The sequence below is a fragment of the Jaculus jaculus genome, chromosome 7 (assembly GCF_020740685.1).
Source record: "Jaculus jaculus isolate mJacJac1 chromosome 7, mJacJac1.mat.Y.cur, whole genome shotgun sequence".
In the NCBI taxonomy this organism is placed as follows: domain Eukaryota; kingdom Metazoa; phylum Chordata; class Mammalia; order Rodentia; family Dipodidae; genus Jaculus; species Jaculus jaculus.
In genome coordinates this window covers 139,727,210-139,752,313 of record NC_059108.1, presented here as the reverse complement: position 1 = coordinate 139,752,313, position 25,104 = coordinate 139,727,210, and the positions used below count along the sequence as shown (strand labels likewise).

The 25,104-nt window shown below is 45.0% G+C and overlaps 1 protein-coding gene across 28 annotated transcripts in view; it reads left to right on the top strand.

Moving 5' to 3' along the window:
• The window catches only part of Nrxn3 (neurexin 3), a 1,695,425-nt gene that overhangs the window by 92,039 nt on the left and 1,578,282 nt on the right, over positions 1–25,104 (top strand). For 23 of the 28 annotated variants that reach the window (XM_045154221.1, XM_045154246.1, XM_045154226.1 and 20 more), the window contains exon 3: positions 15,387–15,404. The exons of the other annotated variants lie outside the window; for them this stretch is intronic. In XM_045154221.1, coding sequence (XP_045010156.1) covers positions 15,387–15,404 — 18 coding nt within the window. The remainder of the gene's footprint in view (positions 1–15,386; positions 15,405–25,104) is intronic. 28 annotated transcript variants of the gene reach the window in all.

The window sequence follows — 25,104 nt, the reverse complement described above, 5'->3', positions numbered from 1 at the left end:
CCTGACTCTTCAAGGCTCTAGCTTTTATAAATTCACTGTGGGGCAGTTAAAACCATTGTTCTTGGTCTGGGGAGATGGCTCAGTGGTTAAAGTGCTTGCTGTGCAAGTGTGAAGACCTGAGTTTCGATCCCCAGCACCCGCTTAAATGCCAGGAGACATGGTGAGAGCCCAGGCTCACGAGGTGCATGCCCCAGAGCAAGCAGGTTCATGAGAGACTATCTCAACATAGAAGTCCGAAAGCTACAGAGGGAGATACCTAACATCAGCCTCTGGCCTTCACATGCATGGACACACACACACACACATATGAACATGCACATGTAAAAAAAATAAACGAAGAAAACAACAACCAGACACTGTTGTCCACTGCTCAGATACGTGAGTGGATGCCTGAAAATACAGGTAGTTCTCCCAAGTTCATGCTATTTCTCTTCTTGCCACTTGCTTTTCTTTTCTGCTTGCCACACTGTGAACTTGATGCTGGGTGGTTCTGCCCAGCCTGGGTCAGGACCCCAGGCCCCAGTTGTGGAACCTCAGGGCAAACAAGGAGTGCAGATGACTTGGGTACAAGCCCAGCTCTGTGGACGGGTCTATTCAGCCCTCTTGGCTCTGGGCTCTCTCCTGTGTTGGATACATGGCACCGATCATAGTTACCACCTAGTACTTGCCTGTCTGACTGTTGTGTCTCTGCTCCATAGCTAAATTTTAAGCTTCAGTAGTGTAAGACTTGTGTCTGCCTTGTTAATCTGCCATCACCTTGGTCTTGCCCTGTCCTTGGGACATGAGTCACGAGCAAACTAATATGTGTCATGGAAGTAAGCTTGTCAAACAACAGGGATAAGCCCAGGCACGGTGGCTCATGCCTGTAATCCCAGTAGTTCTGAAGCTGAACTGGAAGAATTGCTTCAAGTTTGAGGGAAGCCTGGGCTACAGAGTGAGACCCTGTCGAAAACCAAAAACCAAAGGGATGATGGACTTTAGATCGCATGAGAATATTCCACTTTAGAAATTCTAATTTTCTCTGAAATAAAACCCATTTTGTTTTTATTGTTTTAAACCATAGTACATAGATATTATAGGATAAAATGATGATTAGTAATAATCATAAGAATTTTAAAAGCCTATTACTGATACATGTTGCTGCAGTCAGTTTCGCATTGCTGGCAAAAATCACCCAACTAAGAGCAGCTTGTGGGAAAAAATAAAGAGTTTATTTTGGCTTACAGACTTGAGAGGAAGCTCCATCATGGCAGGGAAAAACAATGGTGTGAGCAGAGGGTGGACATCACCCCCTGGCCAACATAAGATGGACAATAGCAACAGGAGAGTGTGCCAAACACTGGCAAGGGGACACTGGCTATAACACCCATAAGCCCGCCCCCAACAATACACCGCCTCCAGGAAGCATCGATTCCAAAACTCCATCAGCGAGGGATCTAGTATTCTGGACCCCTAAGTGTATGGGGGACACCTGACTTAAACCAGCGTACGTGTGAGATTGTTTTTAGGCCCTTCCCCTCCTTTCACTTGGATTCTGTGGTTCCTGGTAGTGGAATGTGTGCCTGAGCGTCTGAGCTCCTTGGAAAGGGCTGCAGAACCCAATGAGCCCTTTGGAAGGGGACAGATGCTAAGTATAATTAATAGCCTACCTGAAGGTTCTCAGACCTAGTCTTTCAAGTCCAGGGCATCATGACAACACCTGATTTACAAGGAGTGTGTGTGTGTGTGTGTGTGTGTGTGTTGGAGCATCAGGGGAGAGCACTCTGTTCTTTTTTTTCTTTTTTTTTTTTGGTTTTCTGAGGTAGGGTCTCACTCTATCCCAGGCTGACCTGGAATTCACCATGGAGTCTCAGGGTGGCCTCGAACTCACAGCGATCCTCCTACCTCTGCCTCCCAAGTGCTGGGATTAAAGGCGTGCACCACCATGCCTGGCTTTTTTCTGTTTATTCTTCGAAAGTGAGAAGAAGGGAAGGTATCTGGGAAAGCAGAAAAGCTAACAGAGGTCTGCCAAGCTGGAGAACCTTCTAGTGGGGCTCCCTGCTTGCTCTTGGAATTCCTCGCGTCACTAGAAACTCATCCTGTCAGCACCAGGCTCTTGGGAAGCATGCAGTTGAATGCTAATGAACCAATAAGTGACTCCTACCTTCTTAAGCCCGTGACAAACACACTAGGTATTCATGACCTTTTGTTAAAAAAATATTTTATTTATTTCTTTGAGAGAGAAAGAGAGACAGGGAAACAGGTGGATAGATAGAATGGGTGTGCCAGGGTCTCCAGCTGCTGCAAAGGACCTCCACCTTGACTTATGTGGGTCCTGGAGAATGGAACCTGAGTCCTTTGGCTTTGCAGGCCAATGCCTTAACCACTAAGCCAGCTCTCCAGCCCTTGCAGTCGTTTTATCTCAAGCCCCTGTGCAAGTCTCACGCTCTTTCATAGCACAGTATTTCAGGATGTGAGCAACCCAAGAAGGGAAAAGTGATACGTGGTGGATGCGCGGCCCGGCATGTGGCTCGGCGTCTCACATTCCTGCGTCTCTTCTCTTCCCAGCTCAGAAAGTGTATGCAATGATCACCATTTTACAGACACATTCAGAGATCCTGTCCAAGGTCACATAATGAATAGTGAAGTTGGCATTTAAGCTCAAAGCTTTCTGTACACTACATGCCTCCCAGGGAGCCTAACCCCCAGGAGTGTCCATTGACCACTGGCCAGTTATGGTGAAAGGTTCTTGCAGAAGACTTCCCTCTACTTAATTGTTGTTTTCTGTCCTCTGGGGGCCACTTTAAGGTTTCTCCAGGAAGTCTTTGACACATCCTCTGTCAACCTGAACTCCCCATTAGCTCTAAGTGCTGTGATGGATGGCTGTGCACGACTGCCCTGTTGTGTGTGATCACTTCCTTGGTTTGTGTGATTTCCTCCTAACTGCATTCAGGACCTTCTTCTTGCATCTCTGATGCCTAAAGATGGTGTCTGACATGCCGTCAGTGGACAGTGAGTGCTAAGTGTTTCAAACCGAACTGGATGTGAAGGCTCACAAGAAAGGGCGAGGAGAAAGACTGCTGGTAAATTTTAGTCCTCCCAGCTGTTTTGAGACCCTCAATACCAGCCTTTCTCCAACTCATCCCATGACTAGGAGCTTTATCAGGGGATGTGTCCAGTAGTCCAGAGACGAGTACATGAAACATCTGTGGACAATAGCCCTTCTTGGATGTCACGGTGTATCTTGTCACCGGTGAAAGTTCCTGAAGTCTTCGTTACTACATATCTTTTTTAAAGAAAAAAATTGACCACAGGTTTATTTTCCAAGTTATGCTTGTTTATATCTTGCTTGATGTTGTCATTTTATAAAATTCATTTTTGGATTTGTTGCCTCAACTTACTTCCTCTCTCTAAAGTGTGGACCCCGTGATCCCATCCTTCAGCAGAAGCCCTGAATAGCCCAGTGCACACTACAGGCCAGGATATTCATCGTCAGTTTTTTACATCAGTTACCCACTGGTCTTGGAAAATCCAAATTAGCTTTCTAACGTTCGTGCTAAGGAGCTAGTGGGGTGGGTAAACTTGTGAGGGGAGCAGTAACTAGGAGTGGTGGGAAAGTATTCAAGCCTGGGTTCAAATTGTGGCAGCTGCCATGGACTTTGGAATATTAACTTTCTGAGCTCTGGCTTCATTGTGTATGGAAGTGAGGATCACAATAGTGTCTACCACAGTAGGTGTATATACACATGTGTTACTGCCCCAGGTGATGAGCATAGGGTACAAGAGGCCTTTCCTATTATATTGGATAAGGACCCATGAAGTTGTTTTCTGGGGTACATTTTATGATTTTATTTTATGATGTCATTGTGAATCAGGATCCCACTTCATTTCCTTATTGACAGTATCCAGCACAGTGGTGAGTGAATAATCCTACCACATAGTACTTATTAATGATACAATAATAACACATGCAATGGGAGTGTATTCAGCTTTAAAAAGGAAGAAAATTCTGGCACGTGTTACAACATGGATAAATCTTGATGACATTGTGCTAAATGAAATGAACCAGGCACAAAAAGACAAATACTGTATAATTACAATTTTCTGTGGCACCCAGAGCAGTCAAATTCATGGAGACAGAAGTGGAATGGTGGTTATCGGGGGAGAGAAGAAGGAGGAATTAGCACTTCTTGAGTGCAGAGTTTCAGTTTTTCAAGATGAAAAGATTCTGGAGATGGAGAGAGGAGGTGATAACTGCTCAGAATTATGAATGTACTTAATATCGCTAGGCTGTGAATTGAAAGACGGAGGTTGGGAGTGTGGCTTAGTGGTAGGGCATCTGCCTACCCGTGCGTTAATCCTCAGCACTGTTGCAAAGAAACAAAAACAATCAAGAAGGCTAAGATGCAACGTTTTATGTAATGTGTAGGGTTCCCCCCCACAACTTCTAAAAATTAGGGGGAAAAGCACCAAACTTCCCAGGGCTCTAAGCCCAGGGCTCTTTCCTGCACTCTACTACCCACAACAATGCCCCCTGCTGAAGATCTGGGGCACACCTGTTCTTTTGTGCACTGCATGGCACAGTGGGCAGAACTTAGCTCTACTGACACGCTGGGAGACCACTTGTTTCTCCTAAACGTTCTTTAAATTGGTCTAAACTCCAAGAACTTAGGATACTTCCAGCGAGTGAGGGATTCTTGGAAAGGGGCTGGGTCCCTTTTTTAAGGAGTCACTGGGGTCAAGTAATGGAATGATTTCCAGCATTGACGAGTCTTTCCTTTGTGCTAGGTACCTCGCTCCATGCTTTTGCATCCATTACCTCCTTAGAACACTTCCATCAGTCTTTCCAGGTCAAAGGACTATCCCCATGTTACACAGGGAAGGTTAGGGTTCAGAGAGGTTAGTTCACGAGCCTGAGTGCACATGGAAGATCGGGATTTCCATACAAGTCTATCTGACTGCAGAGCCTACCACTTGCTCCCATTTTCTCTCAGAAGGCAGGGAGGCCCGAGAGGTGTCCAGGGTGTCTGCCACCGTGGAGGTTGATGACTTTCTCTGGGCCTCTAACAATGCATTTCCCTCGGTGCTGCCGGACGGTGGGCCTCCCCTCCTGTAGGTCACAGTGCCTCTCTTGATGGCATGATGGTCAGATACAGGTACACACTTTTCTCTGGTAGGTCATGCACACAGTTGGAGGACACCTTTCATTTCTTTCCTTAGCCAGTTGGCATGGGAAACCTGTCCCTTGCGAGTGCCCCTCGTCTGTGAGTGTCTTCCCAAACCCTTGGGTTCCTGAGTGAGAGTCTGCTACAGGTGGCAACCTCGTAACCTAAGATCGGGAAGTGTTATTGGCTATGGCTCTATCTTTCGTTTGAAGCTTAAACACGTGAATCGAAGCTCAGCATGCCACTTTAAGTTTACAGGCCTCTTCCCCCCCCGCAAAAAATTAGGAATTTCAAAAAGTGTGTTTTTGAATGTTTACCATGTTCCTTATGTTGTGCTAAACACTTTATGTGGGGGATCTCATTTGGACCTTACAACCGTAATATAAATTAGGGACAGTTCTGATATAATGCTTGTTTTGGAAATGCAGATTTGTTCCGATGCAATTGATATATTAGGGAGCACTTTGAGCATAGTAATTTTCTTTTTGATTATGCATGATTTTGTCTAGGAGAAGCAGTTAGGTGAGGGCAGAAAGCCGCTGCCAGCTGGACTAGAAGCAAGTGAAACACGCCCACCTCAACCCGTAATCACTGGCCTCAGGCTCCGTGCAGGACGTGAGCCCACCTCGTAGTGGGTATTCTACCTTGCCATGCAATCCCAGGAGACCTTCTTTCCACTACTTTTCAGCAACTCACAAGTTCTCCAGGTCTGCAAGCAGACTTTAGGGGTGTGTGTGTTGTGGCGGGGGTAGGTATATGACGTTGTATGCAGATGGAGGTCAGAGGACAGCCTTCAGGGTTGGTCCCTGCCTTCCAGCTTGTTTGAGGGAGGGTCTCTTACTGCCCGGCGAACCACACACCCGGCTAGCTGACCCATGAGCTTTCAGGGGATTCTTCTGTCTTGGTCTCCTCTCTCTCTGTAGGAGCACTAGGAGCATTGAAAGTGTTCTGCCATACCCTGCTTCACATTGTTCTTGGGCATTTGACGTTAGGTCTTCACACTTGCTGGAAAATGCTTGATCCACTTATCAATCCCGCCAGTCCCACATTTGTGTCTTTTTAAAAAAATAATGTTTAGTGCATTAATTATGTGTTTCCAACACATGTATAAAATTGGTCCCTAATTTTTATTATGTATTACTGATAAAATTTTGGGGCATTGAGCCCTAACCTCATTTTCCTGGCAAATCTGTGGATTTTACTGTGGGGTTGAGGAGAGCAAAGATGTTTTTAGCAAAACTGGTTTCATCCCTATTTCCATGTAGCAGAAGAGGCATTTGGAGCTAAGATAATTTTTTTGTTTGTTTTCTGAGGTAGGATCTCGCTCTAGCCCAGGCTGACCTGGAATTCACTATGTGGTCTCATGGTGCCTGTGAACTCACAGTGATCCTCCTACCTCTGCCTTGGAATTAAAGGTATGCACCACCATGTCCAGCTCAACAAAATATTTTTAACAGCAAGTAGCAAAGGCATGACTCAAACAGGTAATCTTACCTCTGTGTCTATGCTCAAAACCCCCAAGGCATTATAAAACAAGAATCTCTCTCTGTTGGTCTTGGGAATGTATCCATAATGCATAGACTATCTCTTCTCTCAGTTATCAAGCTCTCATTCCTGCAGGCAGAGCTCTTTCAAGTATGTGAGAGAGCCCCTCAGGTGTTAGGACACAACAGTGATCTGTCCTGTAGAAGTGTCCTCTTGGGACCCCTCATGTGTTTTATCCTGCTCCCCACACTGTGGCTGATGCCCAGGTTACCGGCGTATGGCAGCCACTACTGCTGCTCTGCCTTGCAGTCTGCAGTTATTAGCATAGAAGAACAAAAACATGTAACACCAGAGCTGAGGGTTCAGTAATAGATAAATGGGCTCTCATGTTGGGGATGAAACTAACACCCCCCACCCCGGCTTTGTAGGACCCTGTCGTCTCACAGTACTTGGCAAATCCAGACAGAGCACCACAAAGAACTTTAGTGTGCATCAGCCTCTTTGCTGCACGAAGATCACTGTAGTAAGTCTGTGTGTGTGTGTGTGTGTGTGTGTGTGTGTGTGTGTGTGTGTGTTTTCTTGAAGAAGGGAAACCTGTGTGCTCATTCTCTGTGGAGGTATGAGAATGAGATAGGCTATTGGGAGGTACTATCTTTGCCTTGTTTTTCCTTCTAATGTTGTGGCTTAGTGTAATATTCAGTGGGAACTAATTGGTGATCTGCTCTGATGTTTGGGGTCCTAGGCAAGATCATACTTGGAGGTCAGCAGCCAGCCTCCCTTTTCTGTCCCTCCAGCGCCATAAAGATATGACAACCCAGTGTGCAGAAGTCCACAGCTCTGCTGAGAGCTTGTCGTTGGCCACTTCTTGATACTAGAATATGCACAATTATGGGTTGGTCTTCTGTGAGAGAATGAGCTAGGGAAGAGACATGTGGATTTTGGCAATTGAGCAAGAGATTCTGGACACGGGAGTATATTTTATGGGGACTGGGCAGGTGCTGCTGGCTGTGGGCAGGAACATTCATTTGGCCCTGTGGAACCTTCAGTTCCTGGGCTGGGGTGTGGCTGCAAAAGGAACAGAAAGATCCCAAGGCAGGTGCTCCATTTGTCCAGTCCAGTGGCCATACTGCATCTGACCACTTCCCCCTGCCCTTGGCAATCTACTTTTGTCATGACTGCAAGATGCCCAGTAATCTGTAGCTCCCTGGGTCAGTTATTTTCTGTCTTGGTCTGTGCTTATATTCATAAATACAACCCAACCCTTACTTGATGTGCTCTGAGTCTGAGGAGTATAAATAATGATGGAACCTCTCCCCTTGGTCTTAGTTTCCTTGTCTGGAAAGTGGGATGAACAGCATTCTTATCTGTTAGGTTGTGGTGAGGATGAAGTGGAATGGCACATCTAAAGCCCTTGGCATGGTGCCCAGCCCATAGACAATGCTTGAAAAAAATGTGAGCGCCATGATAATCAGTATCACTTTTATCCCATTTTCTTTGCGTTGTTACCTTCTGTTGGGGGTGATGCTACCATCATGATATATATGTGAAGATATATAGATATGCATATATAGAGAGATAGGTATATATATATATAGATGAAGAAAGAGAGAGGATGAGAGAGAGAGAGAGAGAGAGAGAGAAAGAGAGAGAGATATTCAGGGCAAGATTACTAGGATTCAGGACCTGGCTCTGTACCTGTGTGACTTAGGATAGTTGCCTCTGTTCTCTGTCCCTCTGTGTTCTTACCTGTAAAGCCGGTATGATAACAGCTTCTACCTCATAGGATGGCTGTTATGTGTGCCGAGCACATAGTAGTCCTCGGCCAGTGTTAGCTGTTAATATAATGTGCTGCATCTGTGACAAAATATGAGTTTAATTATCCAACAAAAACAAACAAGGAACAAACAAAACCCTTTTCCATGGCCACACAGCAAGGAAGGCAAAGCTTGGATGGAGCTGCAGGTTCCTGGACCCTTACTTTGCTCTAGTTCTGACTTGAATTCTCAGAACCTCCTCTGTCGGTGTTCTCTATAGCCCAGAGTCCATGTGTGGGGAACAGCCTTGGGTCTTCAGGACTGGCTGGAATAAGCAACATGCACAAATGGTGTATTTATCAGGTTTATGAATGAGAGCATGTGGGTGGTCTTATGTGTTTTGTCTGTGGGAAGGTATACACACGTCTGTGTGTGTGTGTGTGTGTGTGTGTGTGAGAGAGAGAGAGAGAGAGAGAGAGAGAGAGAGAGAGAGAAGGAGAGAGAGGGAGAGAGACACAGAGAGAGAGTTTGTGTGTGTGTAGGTGCACGTGGATAGCAAAGGATACAACATCAAGTGCCAATCATCAGGAATCTTTTCTTGAGTCGGGGTCTGTAATTGGACTGGAGCTCATGAAGCAAGCTAGATTTGCTGGCCAGAGCACTCCAGGGATCCACTTATTTCCACCACCCCAGTGATAGAATTATGAGTGCATGCTGCCACAACTACCACTTTTATGTGGGTTCTGAGAATCAAGTTCAGGCCCTCCAAGTACTTTACTGACGGAGCTAGCTCCCCAGAACCGTGTTATGGTCAAAAGATGGGGGCAAATTGCAGAAGAAAAGACCATTGGTGACCAAATGAGATTGATCCCTGAGGAGCAGCAACCCCACCAGCTCCAGCCACTCCTTGGCCACCTCCTGCTGCTTCCTATTCTCACTCACTTGGGCCTGGAATTTTCCAGAGTGTCATTGCACTTAAATCTATATTCTATTTTCGATCCTAGAAAATAGGTCAGGCTCAAGGCAGAGTTCCCCAGGTAGAGTTCCCCAAAGGTTTGGCTGGGACTTTCTTGCAGGAATCCAGCTATGCAGCTTGCTCCTATGGTCCTCAGACATCCTCTAGGGATGTGGGATGGGGTGGGTGGAAGAAGAAAGTGTAGGAATCTTGGGTTCTTGCCTCTTGAGGTCATCTAGTCTAAATTAAGGGTGAGGTCAGAGATCTTTCTCAGCTGAGCTTCCATCTTCAAGTGTAGCAGCAGTAGATGGAGGGTCTTTTCTTTTCCCCTGTAGTTGGAAAAATCAGGTCCCCTAGGCTGCAAGAAATCATTGTCTTTGAACTTGAATATAACTATGCTGATTGTATGCACTTTTGGCTAAAGTTATTGTTGAATATGTAATCAGTGTCCATGGGTACTGGCTGAGCAGAGGTGGAAATGCCCTGGTTAACTTCTTAAAGCTGGTTGTGGTGCTAAAGAGAGTGGGTAAAGGGTGGCAGGTTTCAAAGCCTTTCTTATTTTGCTCTGGTTAAAGTGTGGCAGTCCTGAGGCAGGTGGCTTCAGACTGAGCCAGGAATAGTGTCCCATCAGGGTTTCTTTCTCCCTGAGTAGTGCCTAACACCTGTTACCCTCTGAGGATGGCATGTGAATGGCAGGCCTGGGAGTGAAATGAAATGTTAGGGACTCAGGAATAGAGTCCTTGAACCCCAAACTCTAGGTTCGTGTCTATTGCTAACCAAAGAATTGTACAAAATAAGACTGAGAAGGGTAATTATTAAATTATTATATTTGTAGAGGGAAGGAAACTGAATACACCCACGTGGTCTGAGAGCCCATGTGATGATCCTGGAAAGACCATTAAAAAAGTTAGAGAGGAAAGAGAAGAAAGTGCAGAGCTCCTGCCTGTGGAGGGCAGGAGGGGTAAGGAGCCCCTGTGGGAGTAGGGGTCAGGGGGTTCTCTCCTTGTCTCAGCCCAAAGTGGCTGAGAAGAGAGGAAATCCCCCAGTGCCTGGAGGTTCAGCAGTGGTCAGGCAGCTCAGAGAGCGCGCCCTCCCCTTATAGCTGTATCCAGAACCTTGCTCTGGTGGCTTCACCTTCCAGCGTGAGGCCAAGTTCTGGGGGCTGAACCTGACCAATCCCAATGCCAGGGTTAGCTTTTCTAGGAAAGGGGACCTCCCTCCCAGGAGGGGCTCAGATTGTTTGTGGAAAAACAAATCTAGGAAACTCCTTTAGGGGAAGAGATGAGGAGAAGGCAGCTTCCTCTGTGATCTCTAGCAAAGCCCAAGGACAGTCCTGGTCCTGTTTTTCTTTTTATTTATTAAAGAGGCGGAGGAGAGAATGGGTGCTCCAGGGCCTCTTGCCACTCCAAATATGTGCACCACTTTGTACAACTGGCTTACATAGGTGCTGGGGAGTTGAACCTGGGTCCTTAGGCTTTGCAGGCAAGCACCTTAACCACTAAACCTTGTCCCCAGCCTCATTCCTGCCTTTTGCTTTCAGGGGCCCAGTCACCCTAACTGCCTCTCAAAGTGTTGGGTTTGACCGGGTCCCAAGATGGAGTCACTGTGGATGACAAAATGGCGATGAGAAGAGGCCTGATTGGAAAATACAAGAGCCAAGCCTCAGAAACCACTCCACGCATTGTTTCTCAGGAGTCCAGCTGCGCAGCCCTAGACACAGTTTCTTGTATACCGTGGCTCAAGAGCCTCTATTCTGATGCCACACCCCAACTTCCTGACCATAATCTTGGGATGAACGGAAAAATTCCCCTTAAGAAATTCTCCTACCTAACTTCACACCGAAGCCACCCCTTCCCCCATTCCCCACCCAGCAGAGAAGCCTTAAAGAACCTTCACAAACCCAAGGTGCTGCGCTCTTCTCTCATGAGACAGCCTGGCAGCCGTGTCTCTCCCGAATAAAACTTTGACTTTTCTTCAGAGCGGTCTTACATGGTCTGGTCATTCTAGAGCCTCACACGAAGCTACGTGACACCCTCTCAGGAGGAAAGCGTTGGCTTATAGGAGCTGGTATTCGTCCCTGTGGATGGTAGAAATAACCATTAGCATGAGTAGGTCTTGTCTACAGCTGGTGACTTGCTCTGCTCCTATCTGAACAGCCGTTTGCAGGGGATGTAAGACCCCCCTTCTCTGGATATCAGCCCAAGTGTCAATTCTTCTGAGAGACCTTTAACTGCCTTCTCTGACATGGGAATTTTTTTTCTTTTTGCTTCTCCTTTCTTCACGACACTAATCACTGTATAATGTTACATTATATATCTATATTTTAATGCTAACATCTCCCATTAAAACCCAAAAAAACTGTCCATTTCATTCCTTAATTCTATCCTCCTTGTATAAAGTAAGGTCTGGTCTGGACTCAGTCAATATGTATTGAATTGTGAATAGTTGATCTCCATGGATACAGCTCACAGAGATAGATACTATGAGGACTGCCGCCCAAGAAGATAGAGGCTCAGAGGAGCTGAGGCACTTGTCTGTGGACAAAGGGCAGATTCTAGGTCTGTCATCATACCATCATTACACTACGAAGCCCTATTTTCTTCTGTGCTTCTCTCATTATCAGGTGGGCTGAATCCCTATGGTAACAAAGATAGACGTTTGAAGCTCCGGAGGGGGGAAAAGAGAACACCATTTCATATATATACATACACACACACACACACACACACACACACACACACGCACATATGAAATCTATCTCTCTATATATAGACAACTTCTATACTTACAGACATAAATCATGGTATTTCCCTCCCCTCCCCTGCTTTCCCCTTCATAACTCTGCTTTCGATCATATCCCCTCCCACTCTCCATTAGTTTCTCTTTTAATTTGATGACATCACCTTTGTCTCCTATTGCTAGGGTCTTGTGTAGGTATTGCTAGGCACTGCGAGGTCTTGGATATCGAGGCCAACTTCTGTCCAGACAGTTGTATGTAAGAAGTGCTACCCTTCCTTTGGCTCTTACATTGTTTCCGCCACCTCTAAGCCTTGGAGGGTGTGAGATGATCATTCTGGTTAAATTCCCTAGAAGGATTCTTATTGGTTGGGTTTGGGGCACATGTCTGTACATGGACTAATTATTAAGTCCAGAAAATAGAATATTCCCACGGTTTGATCTGAGTCACACAGCAGATCTTGGGGTAGAAGTAAGAGTGTGGGAGCCACAGGTACCAACCATATGGATCAAAGTTGCGGAGGGGGATTCTCAAACAAGGATGGGAGGGGGAACTACAGGAAGAGAAAGATATATTGGAGAGAGATGTGGTTGGTGAATACAGTCAAGTTGTCCAGCCTCACTCTTTAGGCACACCTCTTCCTCTATTTCCTGTCTCTGCAACCTCTTTCTGTGGTCAGAAACTCAGGTCACTCTCTCATTCTTGGGGCAGGGGCTAGGTATACCGTGTCTGCATTTCTACAGTTGGACTCATGCTCAGAGCTGCTTGCAGTTATTGTCATAACCAAGATAGCTCAGATATGGATCCCCAGTGAAACGAATTTTATGGGTGGCTCTGTTTTCACTCTGAGATAAGAAATGGGGCTGTGTTTTTATGCATAAAAGAAAACTGTACTGAATTAAAGCCTGAATTTGTGTGGGGGAACAAGAGAAATAAGCATGGTATTTGTTTCAGATCCTGCTCCCACTACCTCCATGCACCAACTCCTCCTTTCTCCTCTTCATACTGAGGACTGGGGAGGGGAGAGCTGGAACATTTGTCCTCATTCATAAGAAGAAGAGTTGAACTCAGGTCACAGGCTTACTTTCTGTGGTCCCTTGGTGTTTCCAGCAAGCCATCTGGTCAATATTTTTTGGTACTTCCTTCTGTGGTAATTCAAAATGATAGCAGCTAACATTTATGCAGTGTCTGCCTGGTACTATGTATTTACAAGCATTTAATCTCATTTAAGTCTCATAACACCCCCATAAGGGAGGCTCTGTTATTATTCCCATTTCATAGCTGAGGAAAATGATTTAGAGAGATTGAATGAGGGGCTGAGGGCCACAGCATAAGCAGGGATGTTAGTTCCCTCTGTCTTCAAGATTAAGATCATAGCCACAGGGTCAAACTGGACAATTAATTAGCATCTAAAAGACCTTCAGTGTTCCAAGCGATTCTGTCTCTCTAGGTCTTGGTACCCTCCAAGAGTGTGTTTGCATGAACAATAGTGTTGGCATGCTCACCACGAAACACCACATGTAGATGGTTTGATATCCTGCTTAATTAAGGGGTATTTTAACGACCACTATTCTAGGCAATCCATCTGTCACAGTTAATGACCCTGCCTAGTTATTTATGCACCATGCTTTCCCTTTCTACCTCATCTATTTCTCCTCCCACGACCTCACCCCTAAATCTAACTTCCTAGAAAACCCAAAGGAGGTGTGTATCCAAGGAATGATTCCAAGTTTTCTGAGTCCTTTCAGAGCACATATATCTTCTAGGGCCCACGGGGTATAGATTAGAGTGAGTGCTCAGTGGTTGTCAGGAGTATGTCTGTCTCCCAGATGCGAGGGCACAGCTCAGTGTGGTCAATCTGGGGTAAGAGCCCTGTGAACTTGCTGGAGCTGTGCAGGTCTGGTCACAGCTGTTTCGCTATTGACAGGGGGAGCATGACCGGCCTTGTGATAGCAGCAAGTTAAAACCATAGAGGATCAGTTGTCACCACGAACCCATGAGTTAGCTGGAAGATTCTCACTCAACTTCCTCGAGGCTTAAGGGCACTTTGTGAGCCTGAAAATTGAACTGGGTCCCATATGACCTTGAGACATATGACTTGAGAAAGTTGGATGAATACTGAGCTGGATCAGACACTAGAGACATAGGATCGATTTGTAGACTTTGTCTCTGAATTTGCTGCGTAACTTTGGTTAAGTCTTTCATTGTCTTCACCCTCCATCTTAATACACACGCACACACGCACACACATACACACACACCCCTAGAAAAGTCAGTGTCCGTGGTTATCCCAGTTCCACTATCCAGTTATTCTCAGCTAGTCCACCCAAGATTGCCCAGTGATCAGTGTGGTTTCTGAAGCAGCCTCTTGTCTCTTGCGTGGTAGTAGATTCATGTCAGGCTGAATCTGAGTGTTTTAACAATGTCTTGGGCTCTTGTTGGTTGGTTTTTCCCAGCATAGTCCTTTTCCACATCTGAGGGTGGGAGGAGGAAGGTAATGGAAGTGAACTATTCCTCATGTTTTAAAAGCTCATTGGCTTAATTCACCTGTCAACGTTTCCACGGTTGCATGTTTATTTGTGGTTGACAAAAATGATTTACAATGGCAATTCTTGTCATTAGTGATGGGGTGAAAAGCAAGGAGAAAATTAAGGTGGAGGGGGAGGCAGAATTTCAATTTGTTTGGTGGATGTTCAACTCATATACCATCTCTTGCACACACTGCTGTCTGTGATGAAGAATGGTCCCTGGGATTATGGGGAGGGAGGGAATCAGAAATGTTCTGAAATTGTACTCCCTTCACTTCTTTATGATGAATAAAGCTGCAACTTGCTCTTAACTCTGATGCCTCTTTTTCTTTGTTCTCCAAGGGAGTGTCTTACTCATTTTTCTCTCTGCTGAGAACCTTGCTTGGCTTCGTGTCCAGTGCTTTGGATATCAAGAAGAAGGAACATCTGCTTGGGTATTGGTGTGCAGACATGAACCAGAATATTTTAACCAATATTCTTGCAGGGCTGCTGTTTGCATGGCTCTTCGGAGCGCTATCTGATTCCAGGACCATGTCTTTCCGGACAGATGGGAAGGAAGCTTACTTCTCCTGCTACATGCACAGTGACAAGGGAGCCCGGCTCCTGGGCTTGCATGGGTGGTTTTGGGTGAAGGTAGAACTTTGGGAGCTTGCATGACCTTGATAGTCATGCAAGGGCATAGAGTACTGTGCACGCGTGTGTGTACTGCTAACATTCTTCTTCCTTTCTTTCCCCCTCTCTCCCCATCTCTCCCTTTCCCTTCCTTTGAAAATGCTGCCACAGATGCCAGTCAAGGTCCAGGTGAGTGTTTGTGTTTGTACAACTGTTGTGAGATGCTCCCCCCTGCTACATTGTGCATGCTGTGACTGTGAGTGACCCTGTTTCCTGAGGATAAAAAAGTTCAAGGATGGTGCATTTTCACTGATTTTTACTTTTACAAGCAATAATGAATTCCTACTGATTTTACAGTGGAATATGGCTCCCTGGCTTCAATGATTACTTCCATCTAATTTCTTTGTAAATCAAACTGGAAAATTGGCATGTTTGAAAATATTTTAAGATGTTTTCTTAGATAAGTATTTTCCAATGTAATGAACATTTTTGCCTTGTACTTTCTAAATCTACTTATCTTCTATATAACTTCATGTGATTGAAAATTGAATTACTCAATCCAGAAAACATAGAGGTGAATGAAGGTTTCTTTCTTTTTATTCTTGGGAATGTGTCTTTTTTTTTTTCTCCACAATGCTGTTAATAGTATTTATTTTTGTTGGTTATATCAGTAATACATGCTCACTGTAAAAGACAAGGATGGTTTGATTGAGTGGCTTTTATCAATAAAAATGTGGAAGTTTCATCTCTAGGATAATTGTATATTTCTTTTTTTAAAGTGTGTGCTCATCCAGAATTTAAGTTTTAAGCATTGTACATGTTTGGACACATGTGTAGGATCATGAGAGATGGAGCCATTTGTAGATAAAAGTTTCCACATAATTTAGATGGTTTGACTGTTATTTTAAACTGACTAAAATTTTGAGGTAAGTAAAATAGTTAACCCTACCAAATAGGAGGTATGTATCACTTTAGGTATCTCCACATTTACTTAGTCCTTTTCATGTTTCAAGTTAGTCCTTAGATAGGTACTGTTATATCCAACTTAGTGTGTAAGTAATTTAAAGTCTGATAGGTTAAATAGTTGTGCCAAAGATCATAGGATTCATAGATTGAATAGCACTTGAATTTAGGCCTTTGACTCTAGAACCCATGACAATTCCACTGGTGCATGCTGGGGCCCATAACTCAATGACTAAAGATCTTGTATTTCTGGTGCTATGATTGTTTGTTGATTTATTTTGGCTTAGAGGTAATGTGACATTTTCTTTACTAGTATCCCTTTCCCCAAATGCATTTATTATTTTTTGAATATCTAAAGTAATCAATTAGACTTAGGCAGAATACTTTTGATCATTGTTCTACATGGGATACTCCACAAGGTTAGAGAATAATATAGTTATCCCAACCAAACACAGAGGGTTTTGCTGCCTCTGTTATTTTCTGCCCATCTGCTACATTAGTATTTGAAGCAAAACACATGATAGCATCTCCTACAAAAATAAATAAATTCACTTTTTCTTTCTTTGTGTGTGCGTGTGTGTGTGTGTGCATGCACACATGTGTGTGCATATGTGGTTTGCATGCATGTGTGTATATGAACTACACATGTATAGGCACTTGTGTGTGCATGCATGTTATGCGCATATGAAAACCAGAGGTTTGTATTGGATACTTTCCTCAGTATCACTCTATCTTATTTTTTGAGACAGATTCTCTCATTAGACCTAGAGCTCACCAATTTGGCTAGACTAGCTAGCCAGCAAACCCTAGGGATCATCCTATTTCCCCTTTACCAGTGCTGAAATTTCAGAACAGTGTCCCTGGCTTTTATGTATGTGCTGGGTATCTGAATTTGGCTCCTCATGCTTGCATGACAAGTACTTTACCCACTGACAAATCTGCTCATTCCCCTAAATTCATTCTTTCTATTTAAAAATATTTTTTCCACAAATACTCATGTGTCATGCACTGGGGACATAGCATTGACAGAACAGAAGATGGTTCCTGGCTGCATGTATCTTTTATTCTAAACAGAGAAAGACAGTAAATCAACATATGTATGTATGTAAATATATACACACATATATTTATATATACATACATTCACATGCATATGTGCATATATGCTTATATATGCACATATATATTACATGTATATATTAATACATATCATATCAGTGACTGATAAGTGGTGTGGCAAAAAGTGGAGCAGTGTAAAGAATTGTCCAGCTTATGACGGGTGGTTGGGGAAGGCCTCTCTGATAGCAAGGCATTTGCTGCAGTATCTTAACGAGGTGAGAGACTAATTCCAACACCTCCAGTTTTGTTTGCTGAAGTGTTGTCACTTGGCTTCTCTTTCCTTTTTCCTAGTTGGTGGAAGAGATGTGACCAAGGATTATATGTGGTGCCTGCACAGGGTCTCCTCACTGAGAGATAAATGGGCACTGGAATCCAGCTTGTATTCCTCTTGCCCAGCTTGTGTTCATGGGGCTGCCTTGAACCAAGTGGGTACCTTTTCTGAATTCTCAGAAAGGTGCCATATTGGTCTTGGTTATAAGAGAATGGTAGGGAGGACCACAGACGTTTTATTTATTCAAGGGGATAGAAGCCTGTAAGTGACCTTTCCTCAGATAATAGCAACTGTTACCACTCCCGTCACCTCTGCAGCTGCATTTAATGGCCATTATCTCATTTCATTCTCATGATAACCTTCTAAGATATGTAGCCTGAGCTCCATTTTATTACTGGTGAAGTTGGAACCCAAGGAGGTTAAATGATGTGCTACACTTAAGCAGCTATTGAGTGGCAGGGCCAAGACGAGATTCCAACCTAATTCTAAATTTTGTACCCTTCCTTCTGCCCCTGAAGTATCTAGGGTTGATTACTGATCCTGCCACTCCTCCAACTCCTTGATTTTTTTTTTTTTTTTTTTTTTTTTGTGGTTTCTGAGCCTAAAGGAAGTCATTGGTTCAGATCCTTCCCTTGTGTCCCCAGACATGACAGGAGGCGGCCAGAACAGGTCTGCTCTTGGTGGAGGTCAGAAAGCAGCCTCCTGCCACTCTCAGCTCCTGGCCAGGCAATCTGGAGCCAGAAACTCTGTGGCTCTCACACGAGAAGCCTTTAGTGGTTCATTTTTTCTCCCTTCCCCTCAGGAAGACAAATTGGGGATTTTATGAGCTAATGTAACTGTTTACCCAGGTGCTGCTCAAAGACTATAAAGGGACGATTGATGCATTGATGAATTTTACATGCTGAGTATATTGGTTAGAAATAACCCTACTGTAAAATGCAGTTTGTAATAGGTCCCTGTGAGCATCACCTTTCCCAGGGTCCAGCAGAGAGGCTTGGCACTCTGACCATGAGTTCTGGACATCCAGGGCAATAGAACAGGTGAGTTCTACTGGACTACCATGCGGGAAAGCCCCCAGTCACCCTCCTCTAGTATTTGGGAAAGAAAGTGAGAATAACAAGCAATGGCATGCATTCACAGCACACTGACCTACAGAATGCAGGGAGATGGTTTTGCATTCTCTTATTACTTCGTGTCAGCACCCCTAGGTTGGGATGCTATCTGCACTGAGGGTGGGGAAAAGGAGCTTTGGGGCACTTCACTAACCTGCCCGTGGTCACCCCTAGCTAGTGAGTAGATTAGAATCTCAGATTCAAGTACCATCACAGTCTGTGCTCTTGTTTTTCTAAACCCTATGGGCCAGTATCACAATTTACTCATTCCCATGATTTTTAAATTTATTTATTGTTGGCAGCTTCCATACTTACAGATAATATACCATGATAATTCCGTCCCCTCCCCTACTTGCCCCTTCACAAATCCACATGCCATCATATCCCCTCCCTTTCTGTTATTCTCTCTTTTGTTTTGATGTCATCATCTTTTCTTCTTATTATGAGGGTCATGTGAAGGTCATTCTAGGGACTGTGAGGTCAAGGTTATTGAGGTCAATTTCTGTCTGGACAATTGCATTGTAACAGTCCCAGCCTTCTTTTGTATCTTACATTCTCTCAGCCACCTCTTTAGCAATGGACCATGAGCCTTAGAATGTGTGGGAGAGATGTTTCAGTGCCACACACACCTCTGTCACTTCTTCTCAGCACTATGGTGCTTTTTGGGACATCACAGTGGTCACTGCCATCTGAAAAGAGAAGCTTGTCTAACCGAAAGTGAGAGTAGCATTAATATATGGGTTTGAAGTTAAGCAAAGTGCTTTCAGGGAAGTGTGTTGAGCATAATTTAGGCATTTAGCCAAACATGGACATTATACTCCTAAGGCGCATGACCTCCCCAAACCATAGGCTTTTGATTAGGTTTCAGTAGTAGGCATGTATTCCCTCCCATGAAGAAGCCTCAAGTCTAATTAGAGAGCAGTTGATTTCCCCCATAGCAGGTATGCCACTATTGTACCTGTTTAGTCATTTGGCTGGCTGGTCAAAGTTGAGGCTTGCAGTGTCCGCTGTTTTCACTGCTGATAACTTCTGTGCTTTTTCATGGTGCACAGCATATAGAACTTCAACACGTCTGTTGAACACATAGGAATTCACAGTCATAAGGGGCACTGTGGGGTCTGTAGTACCCTAAGACATAGTGGAGCTTAGGAGGTTCAGGTGTAGCTCAGGTGGTAGAGTGCTTGTCTAGCATGCATGAAGCCTTGGGTTTGATCCCTAGCACCACATAAACCTGGTACAGTAACACATTCCTGTAATCCTATCACTTGGGAAGAAGAGACAGGAGAATTAGACATTCCAAGTCATCTGTAAGCTACACATGGTGAGTTTGAGGCCAGCCTGGGCTACATGAGACTCTGTCTCACCCCACCTCCCCCGCCCCCCGCCAAATAAAAGCCAAACATAGTAAAGCTTAAAGATATCTTGTCTAGGCATTACAAAGTTTTCATAGAGGGAAACTGAAACTCAAAGAAAGGAAGGGACCTCTCCAAGATTATGTTAAATATTTGTGTCCTAGAAGGCTGGAAGGGACTCTGTCAGGTGACCTATCCCTCTTTTGTGCTTATTGGGATTTATCTTGGGTCTCCCTGGGCTGCTTGCGGGTGGACAGTCTCATCCTTGTCTTTCCTTCAACCTTCTCACTTCTGCATGTTCCAGAACTCTCTATTAAGGAGGAGAGGAAGTGTTTCAGAGGTAGGGAAGAAGAAAGGGTAGTTGAAGAGGCCGTCACCACTCCCCCTCTGTCTTAGCACCTTGCGCTCCCTGCCTGAGGGCCGTTTACGGGGCACTCTATCATCCTCTCCCCTTGGAATGGATAATTTCTCAGGCTCTGTCTGCTGATTAGAGCTGGAATTTAAATGAATAACTGTGACCTTGTGGCAGTGCCCTAGTTAATCAGAAGCCCAGTGAGGAAATAGGCCTCTTGCTCCGTCCATTGGCTCCCTGGCAGGAGGGGGAGGAGGGGTTCCTGTCTGCTGGGCCCAGCAGAGGCCTGGTCTGCTGTTGCTTAAGGAACTGAGTGGTTTATGGCTTCTTCAACTCAGTGCTGACCTCTGCTCCCCGTTGTCTTTCTCCTTCAACATCAGTCATCTGAGAGCTGTCCTTGGAAGGGGACTTGGTTCTCTGTCCTGAGCCCTGCCAGGGGGTAGCTCTTTCCAAGAAGTAGCTCAGTCCAGCTGAGGGATGCTGTCAAGGAACATCACCTAACGAGCATGACTCAGTCCTGTAGACACAAAGGAGATGCTATAGACACCCACGGGTGATGACAGGACCAGCGGTGTTGGCATTGCTGACAGCTCAGTAGAAAAGTAGAGACTTTCGCCCCAACCAGAGCTGATGAGGCAGAACTGACATTTTATCAAGAGGCCAATGTACACTCACATAAACCTTTCTATACACCAGCCTGGGATTCCCAGTCTTTCCTCCCTTTGGACCACCTGAGGTAAAGGTAGTTGTGTCACATGTTAATGCTCATCAGAAGGTGACCTCATCAGAGGATGACACTAATAATCAAGTAGATAAGCTGACCAGTTCTGTGGATAGTGGCCAGCCTGTTTCCTCAGCCATTCCAGTGGGCCTGTGAACAAAGTGGTCATGGTGGCAAAGATGCAGGCTATGCATGGGCCCAACAACATGGACTTCTACTAACTGGGGCTGACCTGGATACAGCTGCTGCTGGGTGCCAAATCTGCCAGCAGCAGAAACCAATTCTGAACCTCTGATATGGTAGTATTCCTCGGGTGACCAGCCAGCAACTTGGTGGCAGGTTGACTACATTGGACCACTTCCATCATGGAAAGGGCAGCATTTTTGTCCTTACCAGAGTACACACTTATTCTGGGTATGCATTTGCCTTTCCTGTATTTCTGCCAAAACTGCCATCCATGGGCTTATAGAATGCCTTACCCACTGTCCTGGTATTCCACGCAGCATTGCTTCTGACCAAGGAACTCACTTCACAGCCAAGGAAGCATGGCAGTGGGCTCATGATCATGGAATTCACTGGTCTTACCATGTGCCCCACCACCCTGAAGCAATTGGCTTGATAGAAAGGTAGAATGGCCTTTTAAAGAAACAGCTATAGTGCTAACTGGGTGGCAGTAGCTTGGAGGGTTGGGGTAGTGTCCTCCAGCAGGCTGTGAATGCTCTGAATCAGCATCTGGTATATGGTACAGGTTCTTCTATAGCATGGACTCACAGGTCCAGGAATCAGGGGGTGGAAATGGGCATGGTCCCACTTACCATCACCCCAAGTGACCCATTAGCCAAATTTTTGCTTCCGGTTCCTGCAACCTTATGTTCTGCTGGCCTAGAGGTCTTGGTTCCAGAGTGGGGAGTGCTTTTGCCAGGAGACATGAAGAACATTCCATTGAACTGGAAGCTAAGGCTTCCCCCTGGCCACTTTGGGCTCCTGATGCCCTTGACTGAACAGGCTGAGAAAGGAGTTATTGTGTTAACAGGGGTGATTGATTCAGACTCCCAGGAGAAAATTGGACTGCTCCTCCACAATGGAGGCAAGGAAGAGTGTGTCTGGAGTGCAGGAGATCCTTTAGGGTGTCTCTTGGTGTTACCATGTCCTGTTACCAGTCAATGAACAATTGCAACAATCCAATCAAGGCAGTGTGATAAATGGCCCATATCCTTTAGAAATAAAGGTGTGGGTTACCCCTCCAGGTAAAGAACCAAGACCCGCTGAGGTGCTTGCAACTGAATATGTCTTCTGGAGTAGTAAGCCAAGTTTTATGGACTATTCTGATGAGAGTTTGAGAATGCTAAGTGCATAGTATTCAACTTCGAGGCTTGGCTTATGAGCTTTCTAAGGGAAAGGAAATTTTGCCAAGGACTTTGTTATAACTAGGCTACTGGAATAAGGGCTGGCTGTGTTCTTTTGCCCAGGCCCACAGAGTTTGATCAAAGTTAAATTTATAATGGACTGATGTGCTTGGCTAAAGATAATTGGACTGAGAGATTTAAGACTTTTAAGTAGGAAAACCTCAAGCAAGTTAAAATTACAGGCTCTGAGACTGGTTTTAGATTACTGAAGCTGCTATTGTCAAATACATTAGTAATCTTAAGGAAGATGGCCCAACTGCTTTACATTAAAACAACAGAGAGGATACCTGAGGAAAGACTATGATAGAAATGCAAACTCTTACAAAGAGTTGACTGGAGAAGGAATCTGCTCTTCAAAGTCATGATTTATTTTGTCCCTGAGTTAAGAGCATGGCTGTGTTCTGCACACCTGGTATTAGTTTTTGAAACATGAAAAATGCATGGAGTGCTCATGAAGTGCACATGGTTCCAGGACCTGCTGCTGAGATGTGGCATGAGGCAGGGTGTGATGACCCTGATAGGCTGGAAGAGCTTTGGGAAGAAGGACCATGGTTTGCATGGAGACCTGACGAGGTCTTGGATGTACTAGGACTGTGAAAGGGCTACCTGCTCTTGGCCTGGGATGGAAATGTTCCTTGGATACTCTGTCCAGCTTGGGGGGCGGAACTGGAAAATCTGGAGACTGTCAGTCTCATTGTATTGAATTTGATCTGCAGAAGTTTGATGGTTGTTTGATGTTGGTTGACTTTTCATTGTTCCAGTCTCTCCTTGCTGTGCTTTGTACCAGTTGAAAATGTTTACTCTGTGATTTTATATGTTGAAAGTATGTAACTTGCTTTACAGGGCTTATAGCTAAGAGACAATATTCAATCTCAGAGGAGACTTGGGACTTTGGAACTATCTTAAATTGGTCAAGAGTGTGGGGACCTTTGAAATTGGACTGAATACAATTTACAATGTGTGATGGTTATGAATCTATTGGAGGCCAGGGGTGGAATGTGGTAGTTTGAATAGATAGTCCCCATTGTATCCAGGGTTTTATTAGTTTGTAGTTTGCATATGCAGCCACCTGGCTAGAGGCAGCATCACTGGGAAGATTTTAAAGTGTGGTGTTGTGTTTGAGATTTCAATCTAAAGAGATACAGTGTGTGCCTAGCTGGAGTTCCTGAAGTGTGCTGGGCTGTGTAGCTTTTTGGCTTTGAAGCTTGTGACTACTCTTTCTCTCTCTCTCTCTGCTTGGACCTGTGAAGGCAGGCCAGCTTCTTTTGCCACTATGGAACTTCCCCTGGATCTGTAAGTTCAATAAATCCCTTCCTCCATAACTGTGCCTGGTCTGGAAGTTCATCTCAGTGAACCTGAAGCTGCCTGAACATCAATGTACAATCACATCAACCTTTCTGTACACCAGCCTGGGATTCCCAGTCTTTCCTCCTTTTGGGCCACAGGGGTATCTTTCCTGAGGAAGCTGTGGTTTACCTTGCTGAGGCTTTAGTCTTAGGCATCTCAGGAGCTGCCTGCTTCGTCTTGTTGGCAGGAGGAGCTGGAGGGAGGAAGAGATTGTGCAGAAGAAAGAATGAACATTTATTGACCACTGAGTCTGTGCTGGCCACTGCTCAGACATTTTTTTTGAAATTTTTTTGTTGTTTTTATTTTTATTTATTTGAGAGAAACAGAGGGAGAAAGAGAGAGAAAGAGAGAGAGAGAGGGAGAATGGGCATGCCAGGGCCTCCAGCCATTGCAAACGAACTACAGACGTGTGTGCCCCCTTGTGCATTTGGCTTATGTGGGTCCTGGGGAGTCAAGCCTTGAACCGGGGTCCTTAGGCTTCACAGGCAAGTGCTTAACCACTAAGCCATCTCTCCAGCCCAGACATTTTTCATGTAGCAGCTTATGTGCTGTGAGGAAGACAGCATGGGCGCAAGCAGGGCCTGGTGAACTACAACCGAGGCCAGATCGTTTTACATTTGGAAGTGGTGCAAACCATCAAAAGGATAGTCAGCAACACAAAAATTATATGAAGCTTTGATTTCTGTGTTCATAAAGTTTTGTCAGAGCACAGGGCACTCATCTCTCTGTGTGGTCTGGGGCTGCTTTTGTGCAGAAAACGCTAAAATGAATAGTTGCAGGAGGGTCTGTATAGCCTGTCAACCAAAACCTTACCATGTAATCCTTTAAGGAGAGACTGATGACCCCTGGGTTAGACAGCATGGATTCTGAGCCTGGTGCCAGGGGGGACATCTTGGCAGCAGTCTGATCCATTTGTTCACGTTAGCTTTAACTTTGTGAGTCTGCATGTATGAAACGAGGGCAGTAGAGTACCTAGCTGCTGGTGGAGATTATGTGAGTTTGCACATACATGTAGTAAGCACGGTGGCCTGTGGCTGCTACCGTAAGTCATCTCATTTGGAAATGCATGCATTTCTGTTCTATCGATGAACAGTTAGAAAGGTCCAAACAAGCAAGCAATTCCCTCTTTCTCTCATGTCTTGGTCTCCACAAATGTCCCGAGATTTGTCCCTCGTGCTGTGATGTAAAACCTCTCGGAACATACCTGCTGCATTCTGCTTTATCCTGTATTGTCTCTAGGAGTGTA